General features: G+C 44.1%; 1 protein-coding gene across 3 annotated transcripts in view; it reads left to right on the plus strand.

The window, feature by feature from the left end:
- Positions 1-18,858, plus strand: part of STOX2 (storkhead box 2) — a 207,424-nt gene that overhangs the window by 89,513 nt on the left and 99,053 nt on the right. The window contains exon 1 of one of the 3 annotated variants that reach the window (XM_032618484.1): positions 7,940-8,044. The exons of the other annotated variants lie outside the window; for them this stretch is intronic. Coding sequence (XP_032474375.1) covers positions 7,966-8,044 — 79 coding nt within the window. The 5' untranslated portion in view covers positions 7,940-7,965. Of the gene's footprint in view, positions 1-7,939; positions 8,045-18,858 lie in introns of those variants that run through there. 3 annotated transcript variants of the gene reach the window in all.

Genomic DNA, 18,858 nt, shown 5'->3' on the forward strand with positions numbered 1-18,858 from the left:
GGCACAGTGCAGTGCTGCAGTTCTTGAACTTGGTCATTTTGGACTCTGACAAGTGCATAAAATCCCTTCCTTTTAAGCTTTTCTGTTTTAGTTGCTGAGGTTATGGTGTTGATTATAATGGTCTGTCGTGACACGTGAAAGCAAATCGGACGTTCTCATAATTGATGCATACTTAAGACGTATTTAGCCTCTCCTCTAAGCAAGTTATATTTCAATTGTTACAGGATCTAAATTTCAAATATCCCATTTGCCGTGCCACCCATTCACTAGCATATAGGTGCTGGCTCCATGAATACATTTATGTCAACACCAAACATGGATGGATTTCTTTAGGTCTGCAACGGAAATAATTTAGGTCTAAAAATGTGTCCTGGCTCTGGAAAACTCTGTAGGAGGCTCACCTCCAAGAACTTGGAGATGTTTAAACACGCAGTGTCTGGAGCCAGGAAGCCAGATCAGATATTCTCTGGAAATCAGCTTCCCTCTAAGATTTTGGAAGAAAACTGTGTCGCAAAACAGTGTCTCCATCCTGTCTCTGGGTTCAACTTTCTCTTTTCTTTATTGCCTTCTGTCTCTTTCTTGTAGCTTCTTATTTGGGTTTGGCCTTTTCCCATTTCTAGGATGTTACTCCTTTCTTCTGAGAAGCCATGAAGACAGAGAGGTAGCAGTTTCCTGACCGGCACAAAGGTGTGTCCACACGAAACTCACCTGTAGGCTGAAACGAGGGCGGGCCCTCACCTCTAGTCTAGTCTGTGTCACAAAGCACAGTCCACGTGCAAAATGTTAGGACTTGGCACTTGTCCCTTCCCCCTGCTGCCAGCGCTCAGCTTGGTGGCCTGGAGGGAGCCCCCGCTGGCCTCTTAAGAAGGTAGTCCCTCGTTCTTTGTGGGAACTGGGAAAACAAGGCGGGGTGGGGGGGAAAGGCTGGGGAATGCAGGTTATGCTGTATTGTGTATTCTGCTTGCAGGAAGCGTTTGCCATCAGATGGAATTACCTCAGCCAATTTTTGGCTTGGGTAAACGAGATCATAGCAGAACCAATGCAATTTATGTCTTGCCAAAAATTAAACTTTGGCCACAGGTCTTTGAGCCTCCACCCCCATTAGTCAGGGGACAAAGAAGAGTACATGGTGACACCCCCAAATGCCAGTATTTTACATTTTAAAATATCTGATCATACTGGCAGTTTTTCTTGTCTCCCCACTTACATTTATTTGTTCCTCTTATAAAGCAAAAATTATACTTTTTGACCAGCCTTCTTCCACTAAAAGTAGAGTGACCGTATGTCCCTGTTGGACCAGGAGGGTTCTGGTCAAGCGTTTTGTCCTAGTGTAATTAATAGCATCCTTTTTACTTGAAAAAAATGTCCTCGTTGAATAATAAGTAACATGGTAACGAATGAAAGCTACTGCAAATGATTATTAGGTTATAGTTAACCCTCTCTGTTTGAAATAGAAGTCTCATAGCACCTTTAAAGTATCAAATGAATAATAATAGGAAGACTAAAGATTATTACCCAGAAGGCTAATTACTTAAATTTTGAAATATTGAAGGAGAGTTGGAAAAAATCTCTCCAATGCACTTAGTAGTAATTATTAATCTCATCTGTGTATTTTTTATTCTATATTAAAGTCGAAATGTTATTAGTAATTATTAAAGGATATCACATAAAAGTCCTATAATTTGCTGGGAGTTAAAGTAGTTATTCTTAAATAGAGTCAGGAATTTAAATATCTTTTAAAAAATTATTGTAATTTGATAGAACAGGAACCTATTGGAACTTTGCTTATGTTTTCATATATGATTTTAATTGTTCCTGTATAACATTTCTTTGAAGCACAGGAAGTGACGTGTTGAAAAAAAGATTCCTCCTTTAAAATCCATCTGTGTTATCGTGTGGTTTTTCAGTGGCTTGGGAAGCAGCTCTGTGGTGACCTGCAAACAGAATTGAGAAAAGAAAACTTTCAAGATTGATTAGTCTGAAGGAGGTGTGTGGATTTAGGTCTAAATCTCATGCACCATCTGTATAAACCAACCGAGGGAGTCATTTGAGTCATCCAAAGAAATTTGTCGTCTCTTCCACACGCACATATATTCATAAAAAGTTATTAATAACTTAGAAATTGGGGGACTATTCTAGCAATATAAAGATTTCTGTGAGCTTCGGACTACCCAAAAGCAATTAACATATAACCCTAAATTTAGTAACTACCCCCATCCATCATTACGGGGGCAGCAGGGTAGGGCAGGAAAAATCCTGCCCTACCCTGCTCAAAAGAGGAATCTCAAAAGAGGAATTCTGGTTTTTCAACCTCTGTATGACTTGGGGCAAATCACTTACTGCCTTTGAGCCTTCGTTTTTTCATCTTTAATTATGATAACAAATGTTACCTTGCTGACCTCAGACCTTACGAGACTCAATAAACTGTAAGGTCCTATGCAAACATAATGCATTATTTATTATTCCTTAGCTACTAGTGGATCTGAGGGAAAACAAAGTAGGTATGATATTCCTTTATGACCCTGAAACCACTTTAGAAATCCATGGGCATTTGTTGGGCTTCTGCGAGGAACACAACGCTGCAGAGGGCCAAAAATCAACATATCCTGGCACCTGCTTATAGAGAACCTACTTTTAAAAGGCACGAGGCTTCAAAAGATGAACGAAGTGAAGTCTTCCCTGGCCTCTCCATCTTAAATCGAAAACCTTCATCTTAGCCTTCCTCCCCGGCGTTATTTTCCTCCACTCCACTCATTGCTATTTCATATTCTGTATAATTTACTAATTTGTTTACTGTTATCTTCCCCCATGGGCATGGAGACTCCTTAATCACAGACAGTTTTGTTCTTATTGCTACTTTGTTTTTAAACTTTGAATCCCAGAATTTGTAGCCGTCTTCAGCACATAGCAAGTGCTCAATGAACATCTGTTCAATGAACAAAACAGTCTTTGGTCTCAAGGAACCAGAAAGCCAGGGAAGCAGGGGACATCTCTGTACGGTACCGCATTCTATTACAGCATTGTAAGCACCATCATGGAAGCGCACAGATTGCTGTATAGATGGGACCAGGGCTCCCAACTCTGCAGGAGAGGGTGTGGGAGGCAAAGAGAGGGAGAAGATGGAAAGTTTGTCGGAGCACTGACTGCAATTTGAATCTTGAAGGATGAATGAGAGTCTTCCAGGAGGACAAGGTGGTGATAGGCATCTTAGGCAAACAGGGCAGCTTCCGAGAAGGTCTGGAGACGGAGATTGACATTGCTGAGGAACAGTGAGAACTCATATGTATATTGATCTTTTAAGGAAAAAGTGCAAAAGAAACGAAGGCTTACAGATTGATGCCGCGTGTCACTCGGGGACGTGTGAGGGTCCGCGAGGTGGAGGCCATTTCTGTGTGGCCCTGTGTGTGCCGTGTTTTACTTTTAGGTGTTACTCCTCATAACTGTTTATCTGTGCTCAGTGAGTGGATTTACAGATCACATGATCTTCATGGTTTTGTCATGAGATGAGGAAGAATCGTGAAATATCTTCTACCTCACAAAAGTCTACTGGTTCTCTCATGGCAAAATACTTCAAGGAATCGTTCAGTGTGAAGATAAGGTATTCTTCTTCATAAAATGATGAGAGTTACAATTTTTCTGACCTTTTCTGATCACACCGAGACTGAGACCAGTCACTACAATCGGAGGAACCCACTGATACTGTGATTTTAGCTGGTCTTTTGTGGTTAGTCAATTATGAGCTGAACAAAGTTCACGGAGCCACCACGTTCAGTTGTGCTGAAATCTCGGGTGGTCCAGGAGGACCTGTGTTGCCTCTGAAGGTTGGCAGTAGAAGCAAAGTCGCTCACTGTTGTCTACACAGGGCAAGTCGGAAAATGGAAAGATTTACTTAATGAATTGTCACAACTGTCAGTCATGTCAGTCAGGCAACTGAATTTCTCCTTTTTTCCCTTCAACTTGTGAAGAGGTGTGGTGACTCCAACGGACCCTTGTTTCATTCTGAAGCTTGTTGGCTTTCAGTGAGAAAGTCCACTAATCATCTCTTAGGGTTTGAGAAAAATATTAGGTCTTTCTAGGGGAAGCTTGCTCTCTGTGAGAGTATGCCTAGTGACTCCTGGCTTTGTAAATGCTGACATTTCGGTGCTCCCTTTAATTCCCTGAAGCTTATGAGTATAACTGCAGGTCCGTCAAATGAACAAATATAGCTGCAACACGTGCTAATTTGCCAAGACAGGTTTCTAGTATGAGGTAGATTGAAAGAGGCCACTGGATGTAGAGGCTGCTCAGGGAGAGCGTGGTGAAATGGGCTCCTTTAGTTGACTGAACAACTTGTTTAAAACTCTTATCCTTTCACTGAGAATACTTTAACCATTCTGAAGAGAGACGCGAAACCCTGACAGAAGAGCCTCATGGGTATTTTCTCAAAGAATAGGGCAGTGGATATTCCTATATACGCGGCATATGCAGAAAAAAACAGATCCCGAGGTTTACCTCAGGTAACAAAGTTTGTTGAGCAGAAGTCAGGGGCTTCATCTTCAGTGTCGAAATCTTGTATCAGAAAAGATGGTTAAATACTTGTACGATTTCCAGCTGCGTTCACATGTGAACTGAGGCTTCTCCGTGCAAGTTAACATAAGACTGAAACACATAATTGTCTTACTATTGTGCAGTCTGATTTTTGCCTTAAACTATTTAATATTGATTACTGATGACAAATTGCTTATTATCAAGTTTCAGTTTTGAACGGATAAACTTATTTTTTTTTTTTTTTTTTGCGGTACGCGGGCCTCTCACTGTTGTGGCCTCTCCCGTTGCGGAGCACAGGCTCCGGACGCGCAGGCTCAGCAGCCATGGCTCACGGGCCCAGCCGCTCCACGGCATGTGGGATCTTCCCACACCGGGGCGCGAACCCTCATCCCCTGCATCGGCAGGCGGACTCTCAACCACTGCGCCACCAGGGAAGCCCCACGGATAAACTTATTTTGAAGTATGTATTCAAGCAAATAAATTAGATATTTGATTACATATTTTTAATTTTTAATATTCAAATTTTACAACAGTCTTACTTCATTGAATTTCTTAGGTTACCCTTTCTGTATCTTAGGCACATGACACTGGCTTGCTGTGTCTGGCCTCCCTCTCCTTCCCCAGTGCCTTGACTCAGGCCTTCAGGATATAGGAAGGCAGTAGAAACACAAGAATTTGGGGATGGACTGAGTGTAGCGATAGGCATGGGGTGGATGGGAGGAGAGCAGTGAGAGACAGGAAGCAGTTGAGGATGCATCCCAGGTCCTCGCTTTGGGAGACCGAATGGCTGGGAGTGCCGTTCGCCACGTCCAGAAATGTATTCCAAGAAGCCAGAGGTTGGGAGCACGCGGATGAAGATGGTTAATTGTGTGTAATGAGAAGCTTGAGTTTGATTGTCCGTGTAGTATCTGGGGAAGATGTTCACTTGGCAGTAGGAAATAAGGATTTGGAGATCAGGAGGGAGGTCTGATGGAGAGTTTTTGGAAATCAGTCATTTCTAGGGGTTAAGACAGAGCAGTGGATGTTGCTGAGCTCAGCTGGTGAGACTGAAGGTAGAGAAGGGTGATTGGGGACGGAATCCAGGGAACACCAGTGTTTAATGGGTGGAGGTGGACTGGAGAGGTAAGAGGAGAACCAGTGGAGAGAGACAGGAAGAAAGACAAAGGAGGGAAACATTTTAAGAGGAGAGAGTAGACAATAGCGCCAAGCAGGAAGCCAGATAAGGGCGAAATTTGTCGATGGATTGGGTAATGGAGAGATTGCCAGTTATATTAGCACGAAGAAAAATGTGTGTGTTTGTATAATATTTTGGAACTATTTAACAGTGGAAAGAAAGTATGAGAATAAGGACCAAAATCAGTAGCATAAATCATAAATACTTCAAAGCTCAAGAAAGGGGAGGATCCAGAATTAAAATGATTTCCCAGTGTCTATGTGTGGAATCAGTCCATAAACATTGGAGTTACCCGTGACCCTGTCTCCTCTGTTTGCCCTCCACTGCCCTGTCTGTCCTACACTCCCCAGCCTCTCACAGATCAACTGTGTAGGTCGGCAGGTTTGAACCTGGCAATGTTCCCTGTTCACTGTTCTCCATTCCTTCTGTTAGAAATCAGATTCTGACTAGCATCCTCTCAATTGTGCTATGGCAGTCTCCTCCTAACTGGTTTTCTAGCTCAAGTCTTTAAGTTTTCCAGGTTATCCTCCACTCTATGGCTGGGTTAATTTTTTTAAAACAGTATCATTGAGGTATAATTGTATACCACAAAATCCAACCATTTTTAAGTGTGCTACGTGTTTTTATAAATTTATACAATTGTGTAGCCATCACCACAATTCAGTTTTGATAACATTCTCGTCACCTTGGAAAGTTCCCTCAAGCTTGCAGCCAGTTCCCGCTGGATTAAGATTTCAAGTCCAAACCCAGCTATGTCTCTCCTTTGCTCAGGGTTCAACGCGCCCCTTTCCCTCTATACTTATGCACAGACTAATTGACCTGAAATCCCAAACACTCCACCAACTGTCCCAATATACCCTTCCAGCTTAGTGGCTCACGAGTCCCTGACATTTTCGTGCCTTTCAGACAAACAAGACTATTTAGGGTTCCCTCCATCGATTTCTGACCATTGTGACTTTGCTCAGGCTCCTTTCTCCAGCTGGTAGAAATGGAGTGTTTGTTAATATAAATTTTAAAGAGCAAAAACTTTGGTGTCCCTAAACTTTAAAAAGTCTTTTAAAAAATTTCTCTAGATCTTGACAAATTCAAATGCACCTTTGAAAGAATCATTTTCCAGTTATATTTGGGTGGAACCTGACCCTGCCAGTTTACTTTTGAGCTTGTTTTATATTCTCGGTCTACCTGATATCAGCATTTGTTTTCAAACATAAAAAAAGGCGAGGCTGTGTGCCCCGCGTGTGTGCAGGTGAAAGGACCAGCTCACAGCAGCTTGTCTTCCGCCCTGTCCACTTCCTGACTGTGCCTTTGCTTCTTGGACTCTATTCTTTTTTATCTTTTAAATTGCATAAAATATATGTAACATTTACTACTTTAATTCTTTCTGTACAGTTCAGTGGCCTTAACGTTGTTGTGTAACTGTCACCACCATCCATCTCCAGAACTTTATCACCGTCCCAAACTGAAACGCGATACCCGTTAAACCCTAACTCCCCCTCTCCTTCCCCCAGGCCCTGACAACTGTCTCTGAATTTGACTACTCTAAGCACCTCATCTAAGAGGCATCATACAATATTTGTTCTTTTGTGTCTAGCCGATTTAGCATAATACCTTCAAGATTCATCCATGTTGTAGCGTGTGTCAGAATTTCCTCACACTTGCTCTTTCCATTTGTTGACGGACGCAGGTTGTTTCTACCTTCTCTGGACTCTGTTCTCCACCCTGGGTAACTGCTCCAGTTTGAGCAGGGTGTGCTGGGCACCACTGAATGCTGCAGCTCTTGAAAACACGCTAGCTGTGCCTGGGTGTTTTCTTCTTTCTTTTTCCTAAACCCAGTTTGTGGGTGCTCTGAATTTCAGCTATGTAACTCAGTAGCATCCACAGTATGGTATCACTGTTACTTGCTGGCCCCCACTGGAATTCAGCTTGTTTTGTTATTTGATGCAAAGCAGGATGCATAGGTGAACAAAAGGATCTAGAAAGGGTTCAGGTTTTTTAAGTGCCCCCCCTTAGTGATCAAGCGTAATAATAAACTTGACTATTTTTTTCTTGATGCCTTCTGCTTGCCAGCAGTGAAATGGAACGTTTATATATTTACCTCTGATCTTCACTTTGAGAGCTTATCACCATGACAGTTGAAACAGTGGAACTCAAAGATGAACTTTTCCCAGGCCCCCAGCAAAGACGTGAATGCCTGCTCTCCTTGGCGTCACCACACCGACCTGCCCTCTGTTACTCTGACTTCGCTTAGTCTGGCCTGGAGACGGATGTCATCATCCTGCCAGCCTACTCCAGCCTCTCCATTCTCCCAAACACTCAAGGACCCTCTTGAGTTACTTCTCCTTGGTGAGTTCCTCCATCCCCAAATAATTGCTTTCTTTGGGAGTAGAATTCATTGACCACCATTATTCATTATAGCCCTGTCGGCAGTGGGTTATAGGTGACAATGTACCTGGTGGAGAGACTAAGGGAAATTCAGCTTAGATTTTGATAGGGGTGCAAAGACCAATATATACACTGTCTCATCAAACTTACGACTTCTCCGAAACATGTTTTACGCCATGGATTTATCACCTCCCACCACCTGTCTAGATCTGTTTGCCTAAATGTGTTCCAGCGACAGGTGGTCCTATGATTAGAGCTTGAAGAGCAGTTGTTGTTGTTGTTGTTGTTTTCTTGGTGGATTTACAAGGTGCGTTTACACATGAAAGGCTCTGAGAAGTCCAGCAGGCCTGTTGTAACTTTAGCACATCTTCTGAATTTATAATGGAACCCTCTTTCCAAGTCACATTTGTTAATGTATCTCAGGACAGGGGTTCCCCAGAGCACATTATTTATTGGGAGCTGCAGACCTTCATGCCAGCAGCGTGACCACTGCCCTGGCAACCACGCTGGTGGTCCACATAAGAAGAGAGCATCTTCTAAGACAATAAATGCTCAAGCTTTCTGATAAAATTATAGCTAGCAGTTTGGAGCCTGGGCAAAGGAGGACAAAGATTTATCTACCAAACACATGGTCAGCTACCTTATTAGCTACTTTTGGAGGCCCAGGTCATATGAATGTGCATATGTACATACATGCAAATATATGAGTGTATATATGCGTCACATAAGAAATACTCCCAATCTTCCAGCTCGAAAGCCTCTGAAAAAGCCCTCGTCCTTTTGGGACACATTCATTTCCAGATTCCATTCAGCTTCTTAACCTGGGCCACGCAGCCACACAATTTTAAGGTGTGTATATGTATTTTTTTTTACTAAAAGCACATTTGTCAAATGAAACTGTTAATATCTTTTTCAAATTATGTTTCAGGACGCAGCAGCAAGATAAATGACTATCAGACTCAGAATTTTGATTTTTATTTAACAAATATTTTAATCACAAAGTTTGATGCATATATCACAGACGTACGTAAACACATAAACACCTATTTCCTTTCTGTGGACTTAGCTCTCTTACCATACCAAAGTGGGGCTTTCTGTGCACAGCAAAGATCACTTATATTTAGGTCTTTAATGAATGTTCAGTATACCAGAGATACAAGTTCAAAATATCAAATTTTCCTTGATTAGAGATACAAATGGGAAAATCAAATTTCCTTCAGTTTTTAGGTTCAATGCATTCAGTTTGTAAATTTGGTATTTTAAAAATAATAAAATTAAAACTGTAACTCTCAGGGGCCTTTGAAAAACATTTGATCAACTCACATTGAAGACTAAAGTCCTTTTACTCAATAATTAGCCCCATTTAGAAACACAGTTATGGAAAATTTCAAACCAGATTCTTCAGAGTACTTAATCAGACTTCATTAGTCATCACATCTGGGCCAGTTACTGTGAGCCACTGGACACAGCTATGAACAAAGCAGAACAGTGGACTGCAATGAATAAAACAGAAAACATCCCTTGCCTTCATGGAGCTTACATAGTTGTAACTATTCAACTCATTCAACTCTTGTAAATCTAATAAACCAAGGTTTTAAATGAGGAGTGAGTCAAAGTCAAAATTCTTCTACCTTTCAACTTAAAATTACAAGTCTAAAATCAATTACAGTTGACCCTTGAATGACACAGGTTTGAACTACCCATTTCCACTTACACATGGGTATTTTTCAATAGTAAATACCACATGGCCCATCCGTGGTTGATTGAATCTGAGGAACCGTGGATGGAATGGCTGCTATAAATTATACTTGAATTAACCTGGTTGTTCAAGGGCCAACTGTATACATCTGAATTAGAATCACAAAGCACATGTGGGTCTAATTAGTGTCTCTATCTGATGTGTAAATACCAAATGTACAAATTATTAAGCCTGATTTAAAAATTACGAGTACTGTGAAAGTGATTTGCTGTATCATTTCGCTATTTAATTCTAAACTTTCCTACTAGGAAACTGGGATTATACAACTGAGCTTACTTGATGGACAGTTCAAGACCCAGATACTTGATTGTCTCAAGTAGGTTGAGCGATTTGAAACTAGGACTAGGGACCTAGGGGTTGAGTATGACCAGAGTGAATCTTTTCATAGGACAGATGGACACACTGAGTCTGATTTTAACAGTGGCTGTAATAACGGGATTCCACTTTCTTTACATAGCGTTGGTTTCACAGTATGTTGTTTGCTAGATTCAAGTCTTACCTTCATAACTTCTTTTGATGTTGCCACTTAATTTGGATGGATAAATTACTTAACTGTCTCTACCTCTCCTGCTTTACTACCTGATTCGATTAAGCTAACCCAGCCTGTTTACCGCCTGATTCTTCTGTGTCTGGCTATTTGACTTTGGCTCCAAGAGCATTCTGTTGCGTATGGACACTGGGTGATATCGCTGCTCTGCAAAGGCCAGCATTCAGAGGTAGCTGAGTGGAGCTGTAGCTCTGCTCCCAGAATATCCATCAACCCACCCCCATTCCTTCAGATGAACAATGAATATTTTCTCAGTTTTAAGTCAAGTGCGATTCAAATTTACAGTCCGGAAAAGTCCTGGATGACCCCTCCCCTAAACAGAATCCCTCTTCTAAGCCCCTTTTATATAGAAATTCTGAAACTATCATTGCTTCCTTGCTTAAAACCCTTCAGTGGCTCACATAATACAATAGAATACAAAACCCTTAACATGGCCTGCAAGTCCTTTCGTGATCTAGCTCTTGGCTTCATCCGTGATCTCATCACACGCCTTCCTCTTATGCTCCAATTCCAGCCACACTGGCCTTCTTTCACTTCTTCCAACAGAAGCCAAGTTTCTTTCCCACCTCACGGCCTTTGCATGCACTGTTCCCAGTTTCTGAAACATCACTCTCCTTACTCTTTGCTTGGATGACTCCACATACTGTAGGTCTCAGATTAACTGTCATTTTTTCATGGAGGTGATTCTTCTTTGTAGACCTTAACACAATCCGTGCATTTATTTGCTTACTACCTAGACCATAAGTTACGTGGGGCCGTGTGTGTTGTTCTGTTTGCCCAGCATCCATCACAGCATATACTAGACAGTCAAAAATCATTTGCTAAATGAATAAGTATCACAGTTGTCACAGCAATCACCATTAGCCTTCAGTCGTAACCATTATAATCATTCATATAACCACTTTTGGCTCATGGGATGTAGGGTAGTTGTTGAATTGGATTGAGATATCTAAATGTCAATATCTCATGCATTCATTAATACAATTATTTTTTATTACCTTTATGGTTCTTTACACATTTAGTCTTCTTTAGCTTCAAAAGCTGGAGGCTTTCTGTTCTTAGCAGTCCTCTTACAGTAAAGAAGACAATTTAGCAAAATGTGCCTTTTGGGAGACTGTCCGTTTCTAACTTTTAAAAAATATCATTGAATATTAGCTAACTGGTTTACGGTAATAAATTTTGTATTAATAAGTAATAAATTTTGATTAGTGTAAATACAAGTTGCTTAGAGATTTTTGTTTGTTTACCCCCGGGTTCCCGGGAGATAGATCAGTTACACTGGCCCCAGGTTACAGAGGGCAGCCCTTAGATATTGAATGGAAGTTCTAGGTTCTATAATGTTTGTTGCCGAAACCTCGCCCCTCTCTGTGTCGTTCTTCGAGAACCTGCCCCCCCCGCAAAGAATTAAAGCCTTGGAAAAGCACCAAATTGTGCTAAAACTCCTGAATCTTAACCATTTAGAACCCAGTGCGGGTTTTTTTGGGGGGGGGGGGTTTACAGTATCAACCTGAAAAGATCATAGGTTCATAAAGATTTCATATCCCTGTCTCTGTACCTTGGCACCTGCGAATATGTAGAACAGCATAAAACATGATTTTGAACGTTGCATCGTCACAAATGGAAAAAAGCGCAAAGACGTAAGAAGAATCGGGTTTATTTTTGTTGTTTACAACACCTAAGCGTTATTGGGAACCCAAACGAGAAGCCAAGCTGACAAAACGGCCGCAGCGCAGCGCGGTCGGGGTTCTCCGCAATGTGGACGCGCACCTTTAACTTGCAGTGACCTCCGCGTCCCGGCCCGGCATCCCGGGCCCGGCGCCTCGGCCGGGGCGGCGCATCGCCCCCTCCTCCCCTCCCGCGCAGCGCGCATTGTTGTCCTTTAGCGATTGGTTGTTGGACCAGAAACAGCGGTGCAGAGCCGAGCCGGGTAGTGGGGCTGTGGACCTGAATGCAGGTTAGCGGGCTGGCAGTGACTGACACCGGGGGCTCGAGGGACAGCGAGGAAGAGCCGGAGACGCCCTCGCTGCGTCCTCCAGGCGGCGTGGACCAGGTGCCCGGGCGTTTGCGGCTGTCGGCGGAGCTCCGGGTGGCAACCCCTCCCCCGGATCTAGCTGCCTCCGGGATTGGCGCAGGTGGGCAAGGCAGGGCACCGCAGACTGCCCTGTTCCCACCGAGCGGTTTCTCTCCCTTTCTGCAAGCGGGAGGCGCCATCCTAAAAAGATGTAAATATCCGAGCGCTGACTCCTGGCTGGGGCACCAGCCAAGTCCCAGAGCCGCCGCAGGGTGTTTTACATGAAAATAAGAAGCCTGACAGGATCCGTGCTCTAACTTAAGGCAGCTCGGTGATTAGCATGAGGCTGAGCGGCTTCCTGGCTTCCGGTCCTTCAATAGCTGTTCTGCGCGCTCGCGACCGAGCAGCGGTGCCGCCGTGCGGGTGGCGATCGGCAGGCTCCGCATCCTTGGCAGCCATGGCTCCCGTCGCCGCCGCGGCCAGTAAGTAGGAGCATGCCTGTGTAGGGGGGCACATGCGTGTCGGCGCGCGCGCGCACACACGCACACGCAGACACGCACGCACACCACCCTGAGCCTTGGAAGGAGGAAGATCGACGAGGCGCTGCAGTCGCGAGGACTCTTCCTGGATTCGGCAGGGGCCCGCCGCCGCAACTGCTGACTGCAGAGCCTGCTCGGATCCTGTGCACACGCGCCCCCCATCCGAGCCTCTGTAATGAAGACTGCCTCCCGAGGACTGCAGGGGAGGCAGAGCCAGCCCGCGCCCGGGACTGCGGGCCGCGCGGCTGATAGCCCCAGGGGGACACGACTTGGACACTGTCATCCCCACGCCTCGCTCTGAGCCGCCCGGTGCGGAGAGGGTCTGCCGCCGCCCCTCCGGCTTCCCGGGCGCCCGATCCCGGGTCACCACCGGAGGCCTGGGCTTCCTCATTTGTTTGGGTCTTTTGTGCCGTGGCTCACAGTTGGCTAAGCACTCCTGCGCTGAATCGGGCCATTGTCTGCGCTCCCATTGCTTTCACGCTGCAAGTCTCGGCGCCCTCACCCCGCCCGCCCCCTCCCCGCCTCCTCCTGGCCGGGGAGCCTCCTAACGTGCCTTTCCCCCCAGGAATCTGGAAGCTATAAGCCGGGTGGATTGCAAATGAAGTGTAATGCATTGTGGGACGTGTGTAAAATCGGAGCCTTCGCCTTGGGGGGGTGTGGGGGCGTGGGGAGGGCCGGACCCGCCGCTGGCGGTGTAGACGCCGACGAGGAGGGGCTGGGAAAATGCGCGCAGAGTCCGCCCGGGTCGTGCCCGCCGTAGACGGATGAAGCCGCGTGCTGCGCCCCGGCGCTGAGGCCCCGAGGATCGGGGCAGCGGGTCGCCCTCCCCACCATGAAGAAGACCCGGAGCACAACCTTGCGGCGAGCCTGGCCTAGCTCGGATTTCTCAGACCGGGCCTCGGACCGCATGAGGTCCCGCAGCGAGAAGGACTACCGCCTGCACAAGCGCTTCCCCGCGGCCTTCGCGCCCCAGGCTTCGCGGGGCTACATGACATCAGGTTGGTAACCGCGTCCCTGCCCCCAGGCCGGGGCCACGGGGCGTGCTCCGAGCGCCGCGGCCGGGGTGCTTCCCCGGGAGGACGGGCGGTGATGGATGCGATAAGTTATGGGGAAAGCAGGAAAAAAAAATAGCTCTCATCCACCATTTTGTACCTCCGCAAGATCCACAGCAGGCCCTCTCAATATGGGGTTGGAGAGCTATTAGTTAGGTGAAATCTGGGAGGGGGACGTGCCGGGCGTTTTGGCTGCACAGATAAATGACCGCCAGCTCGGGCGCCCAGCCTCCTTGAGCTTGTGGAAGAGCCTGCGCCCGCCGTTGCCCGCAGTATCGGTTTTGCTCGCTCCCGCATTGTGGCCAGTTATTATCATAGTGGGTATTTAAACAGCCTTTCTTTTTCAAAAGGGAACAGGTTCCATGCACAGTTCTGGATGGTTTGAGTCAGGGAAGAGGTCTCAGGCTGGTCTGCTTACACGCAGGGAACTGTGTTGCAGCCCACTGAATGCATTCGGTGGGGTAATGGTGTGTATGCGGATTGAATGCTCACATGATTTTGTGTGGATTTAACATATGTTGTTTTGAATCAGGTTATAAGGAAAGAATGGAGGCTGTGTCATGTATTTGCATGTCAGACAGGAAGGACAAACAAAACGGTGAACGGGAATGAAGGATTTCATCTTAAAACGCATAGAAGCATTTCTGTCGGCGCCGGTTAGTTGCCTTTGGAAATACAGCGGATGGCTTTGCTGTGTGACTTGGAAACCCAGGGATAAAATACTTGAAACGCTGAAGGAGGAAAATCCTGAAACTCTTCTCGTTGTTTTCTCCTTACTTACTGTCGACCACTTGTATGTAATGACGTGGAAGACACCAATTTTGGTTTGTTTGTTTTTCATTCTGAATGAATTCATTTTCTTCTAAACAAAATGTCCTGGGAAAACCGAGGTTATATTTGAAAACACATCTATACCAAATCACTCTAAATCCTGGGAAGATTGCTTTAAGCTTGCAGTTGGTACTCAAAGTCTAGCTCTACTATCTTTCTCCTAAAGCAGCAAGTTTAAAAAAAAAAACAAAACTGGGGCTGGTATCTCATGCTTTAAAAATGTCTTGTGAGTGCATTTCCGTGAGTATAAAACCTAAATAAAATAACCGTCTTTTTTACTGCAAAATCTGGTGACATAAGGATGTACTGTCTTGGCAATAAGGCTCCCTTGATTTTCCCTGTCATGAAATGCCAGATTTGTAAAGGAAGTGACAACTACAGTTTATACTTCAGTAATTGAAGTCAGTCACTGCTGTGGTTGCTTTATTCTTCAGGCTGGTGGTAGTAAATTTTGAAATACACCTAAATCCAAGTGTAACCTCAAAACACGTATGTCCATAAACCCATGTCTACACTGAGTGTTCAGATAATCTCAGGTTTCATATCCTTGGGGTTTGAATGTCTTCATTCCACACTGAAGAGTTTCGCCTCTTTTTTGCCCCTCTTCAGGAATCAGTACTGATACCAAGAGTGAGGCTGTAGGAGGGCAGGTGGCCATAATGTCTTCAACAAACCTGCAAGACCCTGTAATGATTTCAGGCACGTTCCCATGGAGCCTGTTTTCGCCTATCTTGTCATAGCATCATTAAGATCACATTTTTATTCTTTGCTAAAGAACTTCTCTGCTATTGCCAGTTTTTCAAGGCGTTTTTGAGGGCTTGAGGAAGAAGCTTTTCATTTTCTTTGATTCTCTTATTTCTTGACTTGTAAATAGTAAGCTGGTCCTATGGGGATACTGAAGGATCAGTTCTTTCAGGTTGGTGGTTGTCTGTGCAGGTTTCATGTTAGGTTACTACTGAGAAAAGAAAACCAGAAGGTGGGGGAAGAAGAGCCGTGTTATTCATTCAGCATTTTATGGAGTCTCCCCCCACCTCAAGCAAAGTGCCTTGCTAGATTCTCATGGGGCTGCAGGGTTGGGTATAATATGGTTTTGTCCAAGGATGGACAATATGTATAATTATTAGCCAATATGTATAATAAAAAGGGTTGGGGCTCATGGAAGGATAAAGTAAATATTAAGACAAACACATACAATGAACACTGGGAGAGTAGGTGGAATCTTTCTCATACACATCTTTTTGGGGGAGATTGAGAGTAGCTTGTCAATTTCCTTTTCAAATATGGTTCCTTTCCAAATACCGGTGTTGATAGTAATAGATGGTATACTGAGACACTTTGACATCATTTGGGAGAAGTTGTCTTCCCCTTAACAAATGTAAGAAAGTCCACTTACATCAAGTTAGTGACTCTGGATACAAACAGAGCCTTTGTCACATGAAATGAAATAGAAAATGAAGCAGCTTAGAAACACATGAAGCTTTTCATACTTCTTCTTTCTGTTTGTCCAGTCATTTTGCCATAATAGCTACTAGTATTTAGCATACTTATTCTCAGTAAAAAGAGGTTTTTTTGTTGGGTTCAAAGGACAAGATAAGCTTCTTCAGAGAAATACTAAATGACTTGAAATAACTTCAGTGGAGACTGTTTTTAGAAATCCCCTCCAACAAATATTCCTTAAAAATATGGTGAAAGAGAAATCCCCTCCAACAAATATTCCTTAAAAATATGGTGAAAATCACTGTTTTTTTTTTTTAACTTTAGGAAAGGAGAGGTCCTTGGAAATTTGAATAGCTGTCCTTTTGATCTGGCCTACTATCTCACAGTAGGTATTTCAAGTTTAACTCTCTTTACTTAAGCCAAAATTATAGGCATTCCATAATCGCTTTCTAATGAGACAGAACCTTTTCAAACAGTCTTTTTTCACTAATAAGTAACTACCAGTTTGAAATGTGATTTATAGCAACAGGCTTGACATTTAGCCTTGGCTTTTTCACGTACCTTTGGGATAAACTACACTTAAGCTCAAGAGGTTAGAGTAGACACATATCAAACCTAAGGAGATCCTACAAACGGACAGTTAGAGAATTCTGAAACTTTAAATTTTGAAGACCATGCCTTATATGACTATTTAAGCCCCTGATTCATGCTACCAAATCGAAAATAATCCTAAGAATTCACAGGCCTCCTGGCAACCAGCAAGTTCACAGGCCATGAGATGAGTTCATTGTTCATCTTGAATATTAATTTCCCAAAGGTAGTTTCTGAGCAGAAGGGGGGAAAATCTTGCCTTTTGTTCAAATCAAGATGAATAATAAAATGTGCATCCATGAGCTGAATAAGAAAAGGGGTTAGGCCAAATGCACGTGGGATTATTCTCCCACAGTTTCTAAAACTAGAAATTATGATATTAATTAACTAAAGAGAAAAGAAAACTCCCGATAAAGAGGCACATAGCTGTATAATCCTTAGGGCTTTATATATGAAAATATACTCACCTACCTTCATGAAATGATTTTCAAGGCACCAAACCTTTGTTAATGAAGGTGTTAGAACCTTCTCTGTCAGGACCTTGTGAACTGTGACCTCTTTATACAAATGATGCTACTTCACTTTCCTCTCCCCAAGCCCTGGGGATGGCCGCTTCTTTATATTTCACATGGCATGCCACCAAGTTTGGGGACATTTCATTGATCAGGACTGCAAAGTGATTTGTTTTCCACTCTAAAGGTCCTACAGAGCATGTGCATAAAAGGCGTCCCCTGTGAACGAGACACCCCCAAAGTCATGGTACTTTTGGATGGATGTTTGTCATTTTAAGAAACAACAAGGCAGACAATTTTAAAGGATTTGAAAAGAAAGAAAACACAAGCCGCAAACTGACATCTATAAACCAGCTTTGTCTGCCGATCTAACTAATATAAATCAGCGGGGAGGAATGGCCAGGACGCCACCTTGATGAGTTATTAGTTTTCATTTTATAGAAACTAATTCTGGGGCACAGTGGATTGTGGGGCCCAGTTCCTTACGTTCTGTTATTTTGAGAGTTTTCTGGGAGTGGAGGATGGGCACCTGAGGTTCTAATCTGGGCCTGCCCCAAACCAGCTGTGTCCCTGGCGGGTAACATGACCTCTCCCCGTCTGGAATGGGCCCTCCTGGCCCGCATTTCCATTACAGAATTGGGCTCCGCAGCGCCTCTGTAATGGGCAAGCCCAGGATTTCTCAGCACTTACACAGAAATCGTTAGAAATAACCTTTGCCCTTTCTGCTTATTGGAGTCATGTGCTTCCGTATGTGGGGTGTGTGGGAATAGCGCTCATTTTGCAATGGAGTCTTATTTCCTGTCATCCCCAGATGTTACGTTAAGTGGCTGCATTAGGGCTTGTCCTGGTGACCAAACTAATGGGGGTGAGGGGACAGGGATGAAGCCCTGGCAGGTTCCGATCACGTGCAGGTTTTCATAAAGAGCATCCTGTTGCCTCCTTATACCTCCTCGCAGAGATACATTTCCAGCCTCGCTGCTCCAGCTGTGCTTTCATTTGAAACTACCTGTGTTGACTCCTTTCATCAGGCCTCTGGAAGTGAGGAATATTACACTTGGTGGTGAATGACTTTATTCTTTGTTTCCCAGGAGAACGTGAATGTGCTTACAAAAGGTCACCTCTCGGTATTTCAACATCTTTTACGCTCTTGTGAACGTTTTTATTTGAAAAAAGGAATATGAGTATATTGTATAAAAACCTTAGCATTTTTACACCTCCAGAGCAATTGTGGCTTAAATTCTCTATAGCCCCAGAGAGTTAGGGCAGTTCAGACAACTGTATGTTCTTTGGTACAAGATGGCTTATGCCGAGTGCAGCTATAACCAAGGAGCAGAGTCTGGTTGGATCCTTGCCGGTGGGTTCAGATGCCGACTTTTGCAACTAGGACAGGTTTTGTACATCAGTCATAGAAACTGCGTGATGCCTAGTCTATCAGGTTTAGAGTAGAGGTTCTTGTCGTTCGTAAGACTATAGACTATAGTCAATGCTAACTTAAC

This window comes from Phocoena sinus, chromosome 21 (assembly GCF_008692025.1).
Source record: "Phocoena sinus isolate mPhoSin1 chromosome 21, mPhoSin1.pri, whole genome shotgun sequence".
NCBI classification, from domain to species: domain Eukaryota; kingdom Metazoa; phylum Chordata; class Mammalia; order Artiodactyla; family Phocoenidae; genus Phocoena; species Phocoena sinus.